At 47.6% G+C, this 16,118-nt stretch overlaps 7 protein-coding genes across 7 annotated transcripts; 4 read left to right on the top strand and 3 right to left on the bottom strand.

Moving 5' to 3' along the window:
• Positions 1–200: 200 nt before the first annotated feature.
• On the bottom strand, positions 201–924 carry A1O9_13034 (uncharacterized protein; the record flags this gene model as incomplete). The annotated part of the gene is made up of 2 exons (XM_013398061.1): positions 201–652; positions 711–924. The coding sequence occupies 2 exons, from the start codon at positions 922–924 to the stop codon at positions 201–203; spliced, it is 666 nt and encodes a 221-aa protein (XP_013253515.1).
• A 700-nt stretch (positions 925–1,624) lies between these two features.
• Positions 1,625–2,068, top strand: A1O9_13033 (uncharacterized protein; the record flags this gene model as incomplete). The annotated part of the gene is made up of 1 exon (XM_013398060.1): positions 1,625–2,068. The coding sequence occupies one exon, from the start codon at positions 1,625–1,627 to the stop codon at positions 2,066–2,068; it is 444 nt and encodes a 147-aa protein (XP_013253514.1).
• Positions 2,069–7,602: 5,534 nt separating this feature from the next.
• A1O9_13032 (uncharacterized protein) lies at positions 7,603–8,224 on the bottom strand (the record flags this gene model as incomplete). Its single annotated transcript, XM_013398059.1, has 3 exons — positions 7,887–8,224; positions 7,847–7,851; positions 7,603–7,814 (listed from the first exon to the last, which is right to left on the bottom strand). Coding segments are annotated over exons 1-3 (219 nt in total). The 5' UTR covers positions 7,889–8,224.
• Positions 8,225–8,523: 299 nt separating this feature from the next.
• On the top strand, positions 8,524–9,450 carry A1O9_13031 (F-actin-capping protein subunit beta; the record flags this gene model as incomplete). Its single annotated transcript, XM_013398058.1, has 2 exons — positions 8,524–8,555; positions 8,661–9,450. The coding sequence occupies 2 exons, from the start codon at positions 8,524–8,526 to the stop codon at positions 9,448–9,450; spliced, it is 822 nt and encodes a 273-aa protein (XP_013253512.1).
• Positions 9,451–10,618: 1,168 nt separating this feature from the next.
• A1O9_13030 (uncharacterized protein) lies at positions 10,619–12,469 on the top strand (the record flags this gene model as incomplete). Its single annotated transcript, XM_013398057.1, has 1 exon — positions 10,619–12,469. One exon carries the CDS (start codon positions 10,619–10,621, stop codon positions 12,467–12,469), a length of 1,851 nt encoding a protein of 616 aa, XP_013253511.1.
• A 777-nt stretch (positions 12,470–13,246) lies between these two features.
• Positions 13,247–14,304, bottom strand: A1O9_13029 (uncharacterized protein; the record flags this gene model as incomplete). Its single annotated transcript, XM_013398056.1, has 2 exons — positions 13,247–13,913; positions 13,991–14,304. 2 exons carry the CDS (start codon positions 14,302–14,304, stop codon positions 13,247–13,249), a joined length of 981 nt encoding a protein of 326 aa, XP_013253510.1.
• A 935-nt stretch (positions 14,305–15,239) lies between these two features.
• Positions 15,240–15,872, top strand: A1O9_13028 (uncharacterized protein; the record flags this gene model as incomplete). Its single annotated transcript, XM_013398055.1, has 2 exons — positions 15,240–15,299; positions 15,354–15,872. The coding sequence occupies 2 exons, from the start codon at positions 15,240–15,242 to the stop codon at positions 15,870–15,872; spliced, it is 579 nt and encodes a 192-aa protein (XP_013253509.1).
• Between the last annotated feature and the right edge of the window lie 246 nt (positions 15,873–16,118).

The raw sequence follows: 16,118 nt of genomic DNA, 5'->3' as shown, positions 1-16,118 counted from the left end.
GCTTCTTCGCCTTTAGTAGTAACTAAGGGATAACGACTTCCAGATATATTTAACCCTGTGTACTGTCAATCCCACGAGGACCCTGTCCAGGTGAGCGTGGTGGCACATCACCAACCGCAGCGGATTGCTCAGGGCCCCCCAGCACGACCCTGTCTCTGCCACCCAACTCACTTCGGCAGAAGGCATCTAGGTAGAGGATGTCATCTCTTCCTTCCACGAGTCGCCTCGGTCACATCCTGAACTCCACAACCCCATGGCTTCGCGGTGTCCACTCCTCGCTTCTCGTTAACACTATTCGATGTAGGTAGCTCTTCGGCGTCAAGCCCTAGCCTCTGGAATTCTCGATTCGTCCAGTCAAAGATGTTGTCGTATTCGAATCCCTGTCGGTGGAATAGCTTAGTGAATGTCTTCCGGAGGTACTGATAGTCCGGCCGATCCTCATCGCGCAAATCATGCACATAATTAAAGTAGTCAACAAATTCGGTGGGGAGACCAGCACAGAGTTCGCTCGCACCGGTTGCCTGCTTCTTCACCGAAACCAGCAGGTATTTAGCATCCCGCTTCGCCTTGAGACCTTGCCAAGGGAGTCTCCCACGCATAAAATACACTAGCATATAGCCGAGTGCCTCCAAGTCGTCGCGCCGGGATTGTGCTGTAGGACAGTCAGCCGACCTTCTTGCACGCTTGAACATAGTGGGCGTGTCGCCTACCGACGCCCAAATGCCCGTTGATGCTCGCATATTGAGGAGGACGTGCTCGTATATCAACACGAGGAGTACTACTCGATCCCCACCGATCAGGATGGCGGTAGATCGCAAGGCCTAAGTCGGTCATGTAGACGATATTCGCTCGCTCGCCCACACCCAGGAGAAAATTTTCAGTATTGACGTTCTGGCCGTTGTTGATGGCCATAAGCTCAAGCATACCCTAGAGGTAAGTTTGATAACTACGTACAACCGACAGTTTTGAAAGACTTTATAATATAGGCCTCGGTAGGTACTAATTAGAGCCCGGGAGCGCTCCCTGAGCGCTGAGGAACTGGCAGATGAGCTGAGGGTAGGCAAAGCGGCAAGCGGCTAATCAAAAGAGACGGCGGGTGATGGGTTTTCACGCGATACTCCCTCAGTGAGTAGTAGTCTCATGCGAGAAACCTATCCTCTTCGTCCCCATTCGTGATCACTACTCAGCCTCGGCTCACTTACTGCTTCCTTGGTCTACCCGAGCCCTTATTCTCAATCAGGCGCCCCTAATCGGGCAACCCACCTACTAGATTAAATCATACCGTCTGCATTTCTACATATCTCTTGTCAACGCCTACGTAGTGTCTAGTCCACATCCGGTTCTGAAAAGCAAAGATCCTCCGTAGATTGCTGTAGCGCCCTGCACTCTACGATTCCATGATTGACCAATTCGTCGCTTCAGATTAGGACTTCACTCCAAGACCTCTCATTTCCACAAGATGGCAGTGACAGCGCCAAAGAGACAAGCATGCCACGGATCCTGTCACTGCGGACTGACACAGTTCATCGTCTTCCTCACCCTTCCACATCCATTCTCGTCATCTCATCCACCACAGCCAATCCAACAAGAAGTCTACCGCTGTAACTGCAGCACGTGTTACAAAATGAACTTCTTCCACGTTCATCCTGCCAATCCCCGAGACGATTTCATGCTCCTTTCACCACTTGATCTAGATCATGAATTGAGTACCTATCAATGTCATGATGAGAAACGGAAATACTACTTCTGTCCAAAATGTGGAGTGCGTTGTTTCACGTTTGGAGGCGTGGGCCAGGTCGATGTCGTGGATTTTAGAGCGGTAGGGGAGCTAGGTGATTACAAAGAAGGAGAAGGGAAGAGACAAGTTTGGCGCGCCATGTGGGATGGAGAGGATAATACTAGACCTTATGTTTCAGTGAATGGGACTTCGATTGATCCTAGAGAGGATTTCGATCTCCGTGTGCTCACTGAGGAGAAGAGAGTGCAGTATTTTGATGATCGGAGTGAGCCCGAGGAGAAGAGGGAGGACCCAAGATGGGACAGACCGCATTACGGTGGATGTTATTGACCGGTTGAGAATAAGATCAAACCATGTAGCAGCTGAAATAAGTCCACTGCTCAAACTGAAAGCCGAACCTAAGTGGCTACGCCCGAATCACAAGACCCGTAACGGTCGCCGCGCAGGCAACAACGATCACCAGACTCTCAACCGGTGAGGCATTTAAGGCTTAAAGAGCTGTGGCAAAGACTGCATGGGCTTCTGTAACACCACCCGACGATTTGCCCTCAACACTTCCTGTCGGTACAGTATTGCTGCCTACGAAATAGTTAGCTCTCGATGATCGATACCAACCACCCTCTAGCTCCCTGCAGAATCTCAATAGTCCCAACCACATAAGGACGCCGCAATAGAAGTTTAGGGACTATTTGCTCTTTCCCATTCCTGTGCTTTTTTCTCACGTTTTCGCCTCTTTCCTTCAATATCGGCCTCTGTCTAGCGAACTCCAGCAAATTCTATCAGCGGGAAAGTCGTCCCAAATCGACTAGGCTCACTCGGATAAACAATCGACCTAGGCACTCTCAATTAGAGACAATCATTGCCAAGGAAGACTATCTCGGCGGGAACATCATCCGAAGCTACTGTTATAAGTCGGATCGGGACCGGTTCGAAGGAGGCGTGTGTTGATAGTGGAAAAGGTAAAATGTCCCCACCATCATCCTTAATTAACTACTCGATAAAAATTTCGTAAGGAGCTTTTCTAATACGATCTAGGCTAACTAGCTCCCCTTTCATAGCCGCCTCGCTCACGGTCAGCCGGTAGTACTCACCAGTAGGCTTATATCGCTTCGGACAGACATCTAAGTTATATAGAGTCCATTCGCCTCGTAATCCACCAATGGGAGGTTTTCTCTACTTGTGGATCAGCCGTCAACATCTTAAGTCGTGTAGTAGCTAAGTTCATAGCTTCGATCTTAGCCTTAATATATTTAACGACTTTATCTCTCTCCTCTTCATGGTACCAAAGCTTAGAATATGTGAGCGATTGATTATCGTCATTAGAGGCCGTACCATCACTCCAAGAATCGCTTATTTCAGCCTCCTCGTCACTGAGACCTTCGTTATCCTCTTCGTCGGCCCTTAGGTTGCACAAACCATAGAATCGTCCTGGGTGTTCCTTTATACAGTAATACCTGTCGCGCCGTTCATCTAAATTGTCTTTCGTAAATCCTTATTCGATGAGTGCTCTAATTCGTTCCGCCTTATAAGCCTCTCGCTGTTTCTTGGCTTCTGCTCGTTTCTTGATCTGTCCATGCGCCCTTAAATCTTTCACCGACTACGCCCGCTTACGCTTTTGTGGCATCTGTATGCGGCCGGAGGGTTTCCGAAAGAAAAGTGACGTAGGGTAGCGGAAGTTAGGTTTCGTTTCTGTGAGGCGCCGTCAAAGCTCCTATTGAGTTGTGCTTTGCAGACATGGCATTGAGTCGATTGAACGACGTTCTCTCGCAATTAATCAAGGTACGATCGTGAAGCGTTCACAGAAACTCCTCTCTCCGTTCCTCTACGCCGTGAGATTTAGCTTCGGGATTACTTTAGCTCTCTCAAGTCTTGCGCAGTATCAAAAGTAATTCCAGTACCCGGAGCTAGCCCGAAAGAGGCTAAGTGTCTATCCCGTATGGAAAAGTAGTATTGACGAGTCCAAACGCCTCCGCCACGCAGTTACGCTACGTATTTGTTTGACACGTTGGTGCTTTATTGGTGGCACAGAGACTTTTGGGCATGTTTTCGGGCTTAATCTACCCGCAGGACGAATAAGGACAAGCATTCCCGCATTTTTCACGTGACTGATTGAAGCGCCGTCACTGAGGCAGGGATTTCATAGCAAATCGAACGTGCTCAAAGTATTCAACAGGGATGTGCACCCTACAGCTAACAACGCTCTATTTATTCTCAAATGAGCCTCGTTAAGGCCTTCGATGGTCAAGGTAGAAAAATCAAAATCACTGGGGCACCCTTTTGACCCTGACAACAATTCTAGACACCACCGTTTTCTATGGTTCAACATTGTGAATTTCGATCGCCTTCTGTCGCCTTCTCACATGCCTCCTGCCACGCTGAGGCTAGAACCATGGATAATGATGGTGTTTGTGAGGGCTGTCAGGGTCAAGCCGCTCTCGCCCCAAATTCTTGAGATGGCACAGTTAAAGATTCTACGGACAGGCATAATGTCTTTATTATGTTGTAATTTGCGAGAGGGAAGCAATATGATGTCACGTCACACCTCTCCAACTCAACTCGTCCCCATTTAGTATAGCTCATTCATACCAGCCACAATCCAAGCCTGTGGATCGAAAACGTTACTTCCGACAGTCTCGTCCTCGATTACCCCTCTCAACAAGGGAATGACTCTGAGGAGCGAATCGGCGGAGCGAACGGAAATGCGAGCGAATGCCAAGGATGCGATTTAATGCCAAGAGGGTCGATTTTTAGCGTGTTTTCACCCACAATTCCATCTCTTGCCATGAATAGTTGTAAAATCGCATTAATTACATCGAATTACTCACCGACCTCGCCGTCGCCTCATAAAATGATTTATATAGCCTTTTTTTAGTGTTTTAATAACTCCTCCTCTTTTACGTGCTAAAATAACTAACATTACGTAATAGACTACGCTAGTTAGGTGCGTTGAGCATTATCGAGGTATTCTTGAGCGCTACGTTAATGCGCAACCGCCTTATTAGCGTTAGGAACCTACTATCGGAGAGGTCTTTAATAATAGAAAGGATGCGGAGGTTCGCTTATAATTATAGGCGCTCATCGTAGAGTTTAATATTGTTTATAAAGGCGGTGGATCCTCTAAGGTTCTAGGAGGCCTTTATCGGTATATACACTACGGTAAGGAGTCGAGAAATAACTATAGGCTCGAGGATCGAGTAACGCGTAATCCTAAGGGTAAAATTACCTTATTACGTAAGCGTAAGAGTACTAAAGTATACCTAACTAACTACGATTAGCGCGTTAACCTTATATTCATTATAATCGATAAAAAGGATAAGTCTTAGGGACGATAATAGACCTTTACGAAGGTCTTACTTACTTATATAGGTTATCCCTTAACCGCCAACCCTTTTGCCGCCTATCTAAATTACCGTAAAAGGTTTACGGAGTAGAAGGACTTAATTATAAAGGCTATAGCTTATCGTAGAGCTAAAGTCGTGTATTCTAGCTTAAGGAGGATTATAGAGAGTAAGGAATTCGCCCTCTACCTATCCGTTAAGGAATGTTATAATATAATACGTAAAAAGCCTATAGATAAGGATAATAATAAATTAATTATTAGTCTCGTTTATAAGATTTAAGAGAATAATTAGCACTACGAATTTAGGAGTAAGGTTTATAAGGATAAGGAGGGTAAGGTCGTCGGTAGAAAATTTATTTAAGTATAGTTTACGTATGTCCGGGGGACAAGTTTTAGGATCTATAGTGGAAGTAGCCGAAGACCGTAGAAAGAAGGAGTAGAATGTATAGTCGCTTTCTATCTTATTGAATGACTTAAGATCTATCTAAGTAAAGGAGTATAGGCCTGTTTTATATAGGCGTAGACTCCGTTATAATATCTCGTAAGTACGAGAGTAATTGCCGAGTATTCGTAAATACGAGTTAACTCCTAGGATGCTTAGAAATCAAGTTGAGTGATTTCTAATCCTATAGAATAGAATGGCGTTTTATAGAATCTTCCGTAAGGCTTAAGTATAGCCTTGCCAAATATTTACCACGTGATCCTAGCTTATATAAGCCTAATCACGTGACTAGGCGTTGATAGGGTATCGCTTAGTCTTAACATATATAATTACTAAATGGAATTAAAGGCAAATGTAAGGGTTTAGCTAGGAATTTAGAGTAATTCGTCTAACTACCGTATAACGAGGATTCTAAAGCTAAGGAGAGAAAAGAAAAGAGAAAATCTATCTACTGTACGAATGAAGGAAATACTCCCCAGCTTCTCCTATAGTGGGTCAGTATGGTTTCCTGGGAGATAATCGATAGAGAGGAATCACGTAGCTTCGGCTGTACAGTTGTACAGCCCAAAGGTGCACCACGAGTAATCGCTCTAGGGCGTACTCTAGAGCTTTGTACGGGTTTAACCCGTGACAGCAAATTACAAAAGAACTTCGACTTACTAAATCTATAGTTCGACTATATATTCGCTCTAGTATCTATACACCCTAGAAACTAGTTGGTCGTACGCCATTACTTACTACTCGTAAAAGAAGGCGCTTAGTTTAAAGGGCTACGCTTAATGCCTATTATCGTCGCCTATCATATACGGCAATTGCTCAATTAGAAGGTATTCAAGCCTGTCGACGCTCTTTAACAATAGCATTCGAAAAAGAGCAATATCATTATCGTACGGCGTAAGAAAAGCCATTTTTAACTCCTAATTATATGTAACAACGTCTATAATGGGCGAAAGCCCATTAATCCTAGGATTTTAATATATAGAAGCGAGTTAGTTAGACTAATACCGTATCCTTTACAATAGGAGCATTCGGCAAGATCTATATTACGCGTACGACTAAAGAGAAATATTAATCGGAATACTTAGTTCCAAAATTTTCTAGATTTTTAGTAGTAATAGTATATAGCGTAATATCTAGTGTTAAAAAAGGCCCTTTAATCCTTATGGATAAGGCCTAGGGAAAGGTTAATTCGTAGGTCTATATGGAAAGAGTATTACCTTAATTTTATCAATATCTTCGTAATATTCAATGCTATATCGGCTTTATGCGAAATTGTCACTGGATGCCAAGGAGTACGTATATATAGTGGATTGCTAGAGATATCGACACTTCGTGTCGATACTCCACCTCTTTTTAGCTTAATCGCTATGGGCTATAGCATCCGCTCTGACAGAAATATTTTAATGGAAGATGGCGCATCTATTTATACTAGTAAGCAAACAAGGGCCTATTATAGAAGGCATTAGATTAATCGAATGGTTTGGCCAGCGCATTCACTAGATCTCAATCCTATTGAGAATGTTTGGCGATTACTGAAATATCGTATTGGGAAACGATTTCCTAGAATAGATACCGAAGTACGGCAATATTTACTAGAAGAGTAGGATAAACTATAGCCGGAAGACTTTATGAAGTATATAGAGACAATGCCGGAGCGCTGTAGGGCAGTTATCGCCGCGCAAGGTGGCCATACTAAATGGTGAATTGTATATATCATTGAGAGCGACAGCGAGGTTTGTACAGGCGGTTTGGCAGCGCAACTAGTGTAACAAGGGGGGGGGGGGGGGGTTGCAGCCCTTACAGGAGACCCCCCTGGATCGTACGGTAGCTAGAGTAACTATCGATAGAATAAGGTTACGTAAGGTAGTCTTGTAGGAGGTCGCCGGTTCTAACCAAGACTCCATACGGGTTCAACCCGTGATACTAGGCCTGTAACTCAAAATCCGCTCTAAATGTTGACTTGTTTGCATATAAAGATGGAAGATAGTCTTTCACTCATTAACCTTTCGAAATTCTTGAGCTAGTATCAAACTTATTTGCTGGACCGCCGGGGAATGTGACTTCATCACTAGGCTTTTCAGTCTAAGGTCCAGTTCTTGAACCCAAGAAGTAGGCCGCAGTCTCCTCATTATGTAGAGTTGAGAAAGAAGTCGTTGGTATCCGTCCCTGAGGTATTGGTATAGCTGTATGAAAGACGAAGCGTTGCATGGCCCTGTAAATTATTACCAACTCCTGGTAAGCTGATGACAACAGGTATCTCAAGAGGTTCCAGATTGGTCCAATGTCCGAGAGCTCTACTATTGAAAGTGTGAATGTAATATATTACTCAGCCTGAATAGAGCCTGAGAATTCTCTTTTGGCCTAACATCTACCCATTGTGGCGTGTAGATAGCTGTTGCAGCAAGAATGACCTCACGGCCCGCGAAGGCTGTCTCTTCCTGAGTAAATGGGTTGTTGGCGAATTCCACTCTAGTGGCGTCGAACGCTTGCCCTCCATCGAATAGGATTTTTGCAGCCTGCGATTTGATCTGGACGTTGAAGTTGGGCGGATCAATGTTTGGATCTTGATAGCCTCGTCGAGCCTCCCAACGAGTTTTATTATAGGGTGGATGTTCACAGACAGAAATTAACCTTCTGCTTCTAGTCCGTCATTTGACTCCCCTACTATCGGGATGTTGAGTTTTTCGAGGGCTGCAAACCAATCGCGGTGTTATAGGGCGAAAGGCATGGAGAGGAAATGAAATCATAATACTCGCCACCTCGGGAGCCACGACTTTCAGATGCCAAGGCGCTATTTATGCACTCGGGTGTCAATAGTACTCCGTACTCTGTCCTCCATAATCGCACTTACTGAGTCAATGGCCCACCGTTGGAAATCTGGAGTCTGGTAGTACTACCATTAAACTGGGGCTCAGCTGACTACCTAATGCAAAAGTAAAGAACTCATCTTCTGCCAAAGGGTATACACTGGCGCAGGCGTCCGTTCTCTGGTAGTTCCTCGCAATGGCAAGTGAAGCTCAATTCGACGCAGCTTTGTGAGTCGAGCTACACATTCTGCCCTAATGCCCCGCGCTCACTGCACATAGGCGCCGTGAGGTGTCACGTCTTGTGTAGCAAGCTAACACCATTCGTTCTCATAGAGATCTCCTCCGTCGACTGTCACCGCTCTCTGTTTCCAAGAATCTCGACGCAATCACTTCCCTTGTTCCCGATCTCACCGAGGACCTACTCTCATCAGTCGACCAGCCATTAACCTCCGCAAGAGACAAGAAGACCGGTCGGGACTATCTCTTATGTGACTACAACCGAGATGGTGACTCCTACCGAAGTCCTTGGAGCAATGAGTTTGATCCTCCTCTTGACGATGCCACCTACCCAAGTGACAGGGTGAGAAAGATGGAGCTTGAGGCTAACGAGGCATTCGAAGTGTACAGGCAGATGTACTATGAGGGTGGTATAGGCAGTGTCTACCTGTGGGATCTAGATGATGGCTTCGCTGGAGTTGTGTTACTCAAGAAAAACGTGGGTACAGAGGCAGGCTGGGATAGTATCCACGTCTTCGAAGTCGACGAAAGGAGAGGAGGTGCACGAACCTGCCACTATAAACTGACTAGTACTGTCATCCTTCATCTGGGCCGCGAGAGCGAGGCAGTCGGTTCACTTCATCTAGCTGGGAGTATGACAAGACAAGTGGAAGCGGATCTAGTGGCCGAAAATGTGGGCGGCCTAGGAAAAGACGGAGGTCATGTTTGCAATGCTGGCCGGCTGATCGAGGATATGGAGGGCAAGATGAGGAACTTGTTGCAAGAAGTCTACTTTGGAAAGGCAAAAGACATTGTCGGTGATCTGCGAAGTGTTGCTCCATTGACTGGTGTGAACCGAGATCGACAAGCACAGAGAGATGTGATTCAGAGCATGGGAGGGAAATAATGCCTTTGCCTGACCGTTCGAGTGCACTGCTCATTCGTTCCGTATTTGGGTTTGGCCGCTGAGATGAGAACTTCGACTAGGAAGAGCCAGGCATGTGGGACTCCGAGAACGAAGGCAACCAATACTTGCTGCCTTTCCATGCTAATATGCGCACATGTCGCCGTCAAACCTGTCGATGTACCTCCCTCCGTCGACTGCGATGCACGAGGGAAAGGTTGACATCGAGCGAAGGCGTCACCTCGAGCAACTGGATGGAAAATTACCGTGAGTCCGAATTGGTCGACACCAGGAGGACCGGGGGAGGACGATGACCACTTTTTTACCTCACTACCTGGTGAGATGTTGGGCTATTATTCTCACAAGAGCCGATGCCTGAAACTTAGGCGCATACATCAGATAATCTCATCACAGATATTTGGTGTCAGAATAACAAGCCGGTAGAATTTCCCAAAACAGATGCAAATACTCGGTACGGGGTATAGCCTGCTGGTGATAGAATTTGCCGGTGAGGCCGATTGAATCGACTCGCGTAGGACGGAGGACTTCTTATTAGACCTGATTTCCCCGGACTTATGTCTAGAGTGTACGGCACCTAGACACTTTTGACACGACTGCTATCTTGGGCAGTTACGAGGTCCTGCATTCCGTACCTCACCTACGGAAGATTCAGGTGTCCCCGCTGAAGAGTTGGCCATCGAGTCACAATATTCGGATCGACAGTTTTACAGTTCTCGAACTAACGCCACGCATAGCACGAGTCCTATCATGAGCCACGAATTGAATGGCGGGGTTGGCCATCAAGAAAGTCAATTGGCCTGCAATGAATCTTAGTGGATTGAGCCGCTCGAGCTGCCGCCACCACCTTGACCACCAGCTTAGCCGTTCGGGCACCTGATCGCCAATTCGAGCTCTAAATTGGTTTCCCAGCTCTCAAAACCTCACTGCCAGCAATTTGTTCAACAGCGGGAGATATCCTTTAGAGCGTGATCAGGTACAGGCAGAGATTCTGGTGATGTGTCGCCTATGCGGCGTGCTACCAGCTCTACCCGGATTGTTGTCTCGACTGCTACTGAGTACCAGTACCAGTTGTACTTTCCTCCGTTCCTAGATAACAGAAGCACGCAAACAGACTCCGTGAGGTTAGACCGGGAGCAACAAACAATACAAGATGACCACCGCTCCAGTCAAGAAGGCTTGCGACGCCTGCCATCGGCGCAAGGTCAGATGTTCGGGCAGCTTACCATGCAATAATTGTGGCCAGTCCGGCCTGCAATGTACCTATTTATCCATCCCACAGAAGAAGGGTCCAAAGGGCTCGAGAGCCAAAGTCATTTCTGAAATTCGAGACACCCAGCAGCAATCAACACCTCCCGAGCCAAGGCCAGCACACTCGAACGAACCAGGCTCTTTTGATTTCAGTAGTCCGCCAGTATCGCCATCCTATTCGTACACCCGCAATACAGCACTTCTTTCCCAGCAGACCATCGAAAACTGCCTGGACTTCTACTTTACCAACATGTCCACTACTGCTTGGATACTGAACCAACAGCGCCTGAGAGACTTGATCAAATCCCAGCTGGCATCAGACGTTGAAGTCTACTGTCTCACGGCCTCTCTCTGCGCATTTGTCATGGTCCAGCCAGGAATGAATTTGGCTGTGGCGCCTGGGAGCCACTACGAAGGTGATCCTCCGCAGAATAGATATGGCTACGCCAATATGCTTTTGGATGATACCCTCCGTGTTAGAAAGTGTATCAACTATGTCGAGGCTCCAACTCTCAGCTCGGTGCAGGTCTCCTTTTTCCTCTTTAGCTGTTATTTCACCCTAGAAAAACAAAATATATGTTGGTTCCATCTCCGAGAGGCCGCAACATTAGCTCAACTTCTCTCGTTGCATGAAGAGTCTTCCTATCTGGTCGGAGACACTCTTGACAACACGTACAAGAGACGCATTTACTGGTTGCTCCTTGTAACTGAAAGGGCTTATGCTATGGAACGCCATCGACCCCTAAGCCTCCATCCCTCAATCGAGTTACCTGCCCCAACGGGTCCCGAGGAGGAAGATGTCATCACAGGAACGATCTACCTGATCAGTCTGTTTCGATGCATTGACGATGAATTTATGGCGCTCTGGAACAAGGTTAAGACTGAGTGTTCGACTACTTGGCTGTCTCAGCTTCAGCAACAGCTGACCGATGCATTGCCGCCAGTACTGGCAACGACTGAAAGCCAGATCGCTGATGTTCGAATCACGTTGCATTGGCTTAGAATCATGGTATGGCAGCTTTCCATCACGAATGGTTGCCTGTCCTCGAGCTCGAGTAACACTTCGATGACCTTTAAGTATCCGATAGAGGTCGCGAGAGATCTGTTGCAAGACATTACCGGCCTTTCACTCCATGCGATGGAGGTCCACGGCGTGGGCTTAATCGAGAAGCTTTTTGATGTGGCGTGCACACTCACGGATGTCATCGCCTGCGTCCCTTTGGAATCCGCCAGCGCGCCGAACTACCAGACGCCAACAGACTATCTAAATCAGTTCTTGACTCTGATTTCTCAACTGAGGGGAGGAGCGTCGCGGTACCTGCCACTTCTTTTGGCCAAAGTCTCCGAACATCTTCCAAGTATGGCTCCTCCACTAAATCCAATCCCGATCACGATCAAGCAAGGCTACGCAGGAGCAAGTGACAATATTCCCACCCCGACGCCACCGGAAGGCACACAAATCCACTTTTTTGAGGGCAAGGCTTCCCGTGGAACGAACTTGAGTGGACCCTGTACAGAATGGCAGGCACAGGTAGGCCAACCTCGACAGCCCGGCCTGAGCGAGAGGGGATTGATGTTTAGCGACTATAGTCCAAGTGTCCAAGACAGTGACGTCGCTATGACCCCTTCATCTCTGGGGACACCGCCGGCCTCGTTCCTCGTAAAACACGCCGCACAACCCATCTTGGCACCTGTTCCAAGAAGTATACCGACCGGAGGAGGTGCGCTCAAGTTCGAGGGCTATTCGGCTTGAGTGGAGGACCACTGAGTGCTAGATCGGTCATGCTGTTTAGATCATTCGGCGCCAATTACTCTACTCTACTGTATGAAAAGCTGTGCAAACCCTGCCTTGTCCGACTTAAGGTCTGTTTTGTGAGCATACGGTTTCTCAGAAACCGGAAATGGGGCCGCCTACACCACTGAGTCCGAGGGCAGCTATATAGATCGATCGACTGATTGCAACAACACAGGTACCCATTTCCTGTCTTGCAGATACTTCTCAGAGGATGATCCGGATGGAAATCAGTATTACTAGTATGTAAGCAGTTATAATAGAAATGATGGGCTTAAAAAAGAATGCTCTAATCAGGATACCAGCGCCATTATTATATGGAATCAATCTTCTACTACGTCCCTAGATGGGTGGAGGCAACGCCAGAAGCTCAAATGAATCATGAGCAGAGTAAAAGTTCAGCCGGGATAGGTGAAGCTGACTGGATAGAATAGACTAATGAGTTTGTTCTTCTTTGACATCAGATATCGCGTGACGTCTATGAACGACCTCCCCTCGGTTGCAGGCAGATGCATACCTAGGTAGAGAGTTCACTGGGAGGAATATTTTTCAACCACATATATGTCCTCAAAATGCTGCTTGCGGAGGATGCCGCATACGAAGAATTACGGAGGCAATCCCGCGCTTATAATTTTACACCTGCCACTGATTCAAATGAAGTGCCTTGTCTCAAACTCGTGACCATGGTTCGTGACTGTTTTTCAAGTCCGTATAGGGTAGATCAGGAGTACTCGATATCTATATCTTCGAATCTTGTGGTTTCCGCTTCTTACTGCCACCCACACCAGTGACCTCTTCGCCAGACAATAAGAAATCAGGATATTTAAAGTCACCACCTGGACTACCTGCACCTATTCTCCACGACCCGCCGTCCACGACGAGGTTATCGGCAGTAATGTAATTTGCGGCGTCGCTGAAAAGAAAGATAGTTGCATCTGCAATTTCTTTGACCAAACCCCACCGACCCACAGGGATCCCGGGAGCCTGGGGCGCCCCCTCTGGTTCCTTAGACCGAGATCGCTTGGACAGGCGATTCATACCCTCGGTGTTGGCGATGGGACCAGGTGCGATGATGTTGGAAGTCACACCGAAGGGCCCATATTCGAGCGCTACATTGGCGGAGAGGGCGTCGATGCCTGCTTTCGCAACGGTCACATGGGTTTGAAGGGGGACGCCGGTATAGTGCATGGTGGCGGAGACATAAATGATCCTGCCGCCAGGGCCAGAGGTGGAGGTCTTGGGAAGAGTAGATGAGGAGTTGTGTCGCTTTGCGGACTCGACAAGGTGGGGCAGGGCGAGTTTGGTGACATTGAAGGAACCGAGGATGTCAATGTCCATGACTGTTTTAAATGCGTTGGATGAGAGTTGCGATAAAGGCGCGAGGAAGTTGCCTGCGGCTCCAGCACTGTGAAGGAAGTCATTATCAACCTCGTCTTTAGGTGCGTACGTGGTATGTGTAGGTGAACGCGAGATCTTGCTTACATCAAGAAGTCGATGCCGCCCAGCTCCTTGACACAGACATCAATGGCCTTCTGGAGGCTCTCAAGGTCCCGTACATCGACACCACCAATGCCTATGACCTTACTACCCGCTCTAGCGGTGGCGATGTCCTTAGCTACTCGCTCGGTCTTTTCCACGTTTCGCCCTACGATGACTGCGTTGGCGCCCAGGTGCACCAAGGCGCGTACCTGGTTGGAGCAGATGGAGCCATTTCCGCCAGTGCAGAAGACGACCTTACCGGCGAAAAGACCATCTTTCCAGACTTCTGAAATGTACTCTGATTTGGGGACTGTCATGGTGGCTGAATCGATCTTGGAGGGAGAGAATGAGGAGGTGGGTTTGAGGATTGAGGATCGGAGATAGTGACAATGACTGTCTACCTAGTTATATTTTGGACTCGGTACTGGGTATATAGTACTAAGTGGAAAGAAAGTCAAGGCCGTAAATGATAATCTCACCTCACCATGGCAAGTTTCTGGTGAATAATAGCTGCGGAGTGAGGGTTGATCTCTGGCTCTAACCTATGTTGCTGCTGGAGTTAGGTGCGTACCAAGTAGTAGTTTATAAGATGCGGACGTAGGAGTAGCAAGTGTTACTCGGGAATTCGGGAGCGTGAATGGGCCTCGGTTCATGCAAGGTGATCAGTCGGACTGCGGAGTACTAGTATCTGTACTAGCGACGAGCGACTAGCGCTAGCGACTCTATCATTAATTGACTAGAAACTGCTGGGAGTCTACTAAGATGAACTAGTGGGACTAAGTTGTAACTAGCGGAGTACTCCTCCAGTGGGGGAGCATGCCGCCGCTTTAGACGATTGTGCCACACCATTCCACTTTACGTAAGGGCAAGTAAATATTCGCGAAAGTGGCATTGGTAAATCAAACCGCTTATGTAAACTCCAGATTCAAACCGCTTATGTAAGACACCATGTAGCAAGGCACCGCAGCTGCGAATGCAATCACAACATCACCACTATTACAATACGCATTCTGCGTGCAGGCATCCTTGAACCATATCACATTAACATCGAAGGCTTTTGAACCTTAAATGGCCTCCTGGTGATATCACTTCTACAGCTCGTGCAGTGCCCATTGATTGCCTGAAACCCCTTCAACCCCGCCATCGATCATCTCTACCGCCCGCCCTTGGAATTACCTACTCTGTCGAGCTGAACAGCACCTCCGAAGACCCTAGCAAGATCTCTGGAGCAATCCCCATCTTGCAGCGCACCATGGCTTGCCCGATTACCATTACCAAGTTCGTAGGGACCATATCCCTAGGCCTTCTAACTGTCGGGATACCACTCAATTGTCTTCACAGGCTGCAAAAGCTCACAATGTGACAGGGCACTTCATATACTCTCATCAACATTTTGCCGTCGCTCGCGTTGTTACCCTCAGCATCCCTAGCCGCCCGCACACTTACAACCATTCAAACCCAATCGACCCGTCAAATCCTAACATTAGCCTCCATCTCTTCGCTGTCTCTGATCACCGCATACACCGTCGCCCCAGCCCGTGGTAAGCATCCTTACCTCTTGTGGACTGCCCTCGTGAGCTTTCTCGGTGGCCAGGGTGTTGAGTACTGGTATAACGGTCTTTCGAGGTTTCCCAGCTTGAGCACCAGCCGATCAGGACGTCGCACCGGAGGAGCTATTAGTGCTGGGCGGGGAGCCAGTCCCGCCACAAGTTCGGACAGTGGCTATATCGAAGTCGAGCCGCTTGGCCAGAGTGAAGAGCAGGTTAACGGCGAAAAGGTCGAGCTTGAAATGTCAAGAGAGCGCAAGGTCCAGAAGGTCAGAAGCTGGATCGCTGGTCTTGGTTTCGCCATGGGCGTGGTTGGAATCTGGGGCGATGGAGTTTAAAATATCTACTTTCACAGGCCAAAACCTCCGGGAACCTGGAGCTACTATATTCCCCCAAAGTCGACTTCGGCTCGACCGTGATCAAGAAAGTTGGAGGCTTATCTCTTTTCAACTGTCACACTATATTAAGAATCTCACTGCTAGTACGGAAAATACCACGACAAAAGTGACAAAAGTGTTGCAGCCAAAGTCCTTTTCCATGCGACCTATCGACCTTTTTGTACCAACCAATGAAACTCCATATTC

This window comes from Exophiala aquamarina, assembly GCF_000709125.1.
Source record: "Exophiala aquamarina CBS 119918 chromosome Unknown aczIA-supercont1.45, whole genome shotgun sequence".
Taxonomy (NCBI): domain Eukaryota; kingdom Fungi; phylum Ascomycota; class Eurotiomycetes; order Chaetothyriales; family Herpotrichiellaceae; genus Exophiala; species Exophiala aquamarina.
This window is presented reverse-complemented; position numbering and strand designations above follow the sequence as displayed.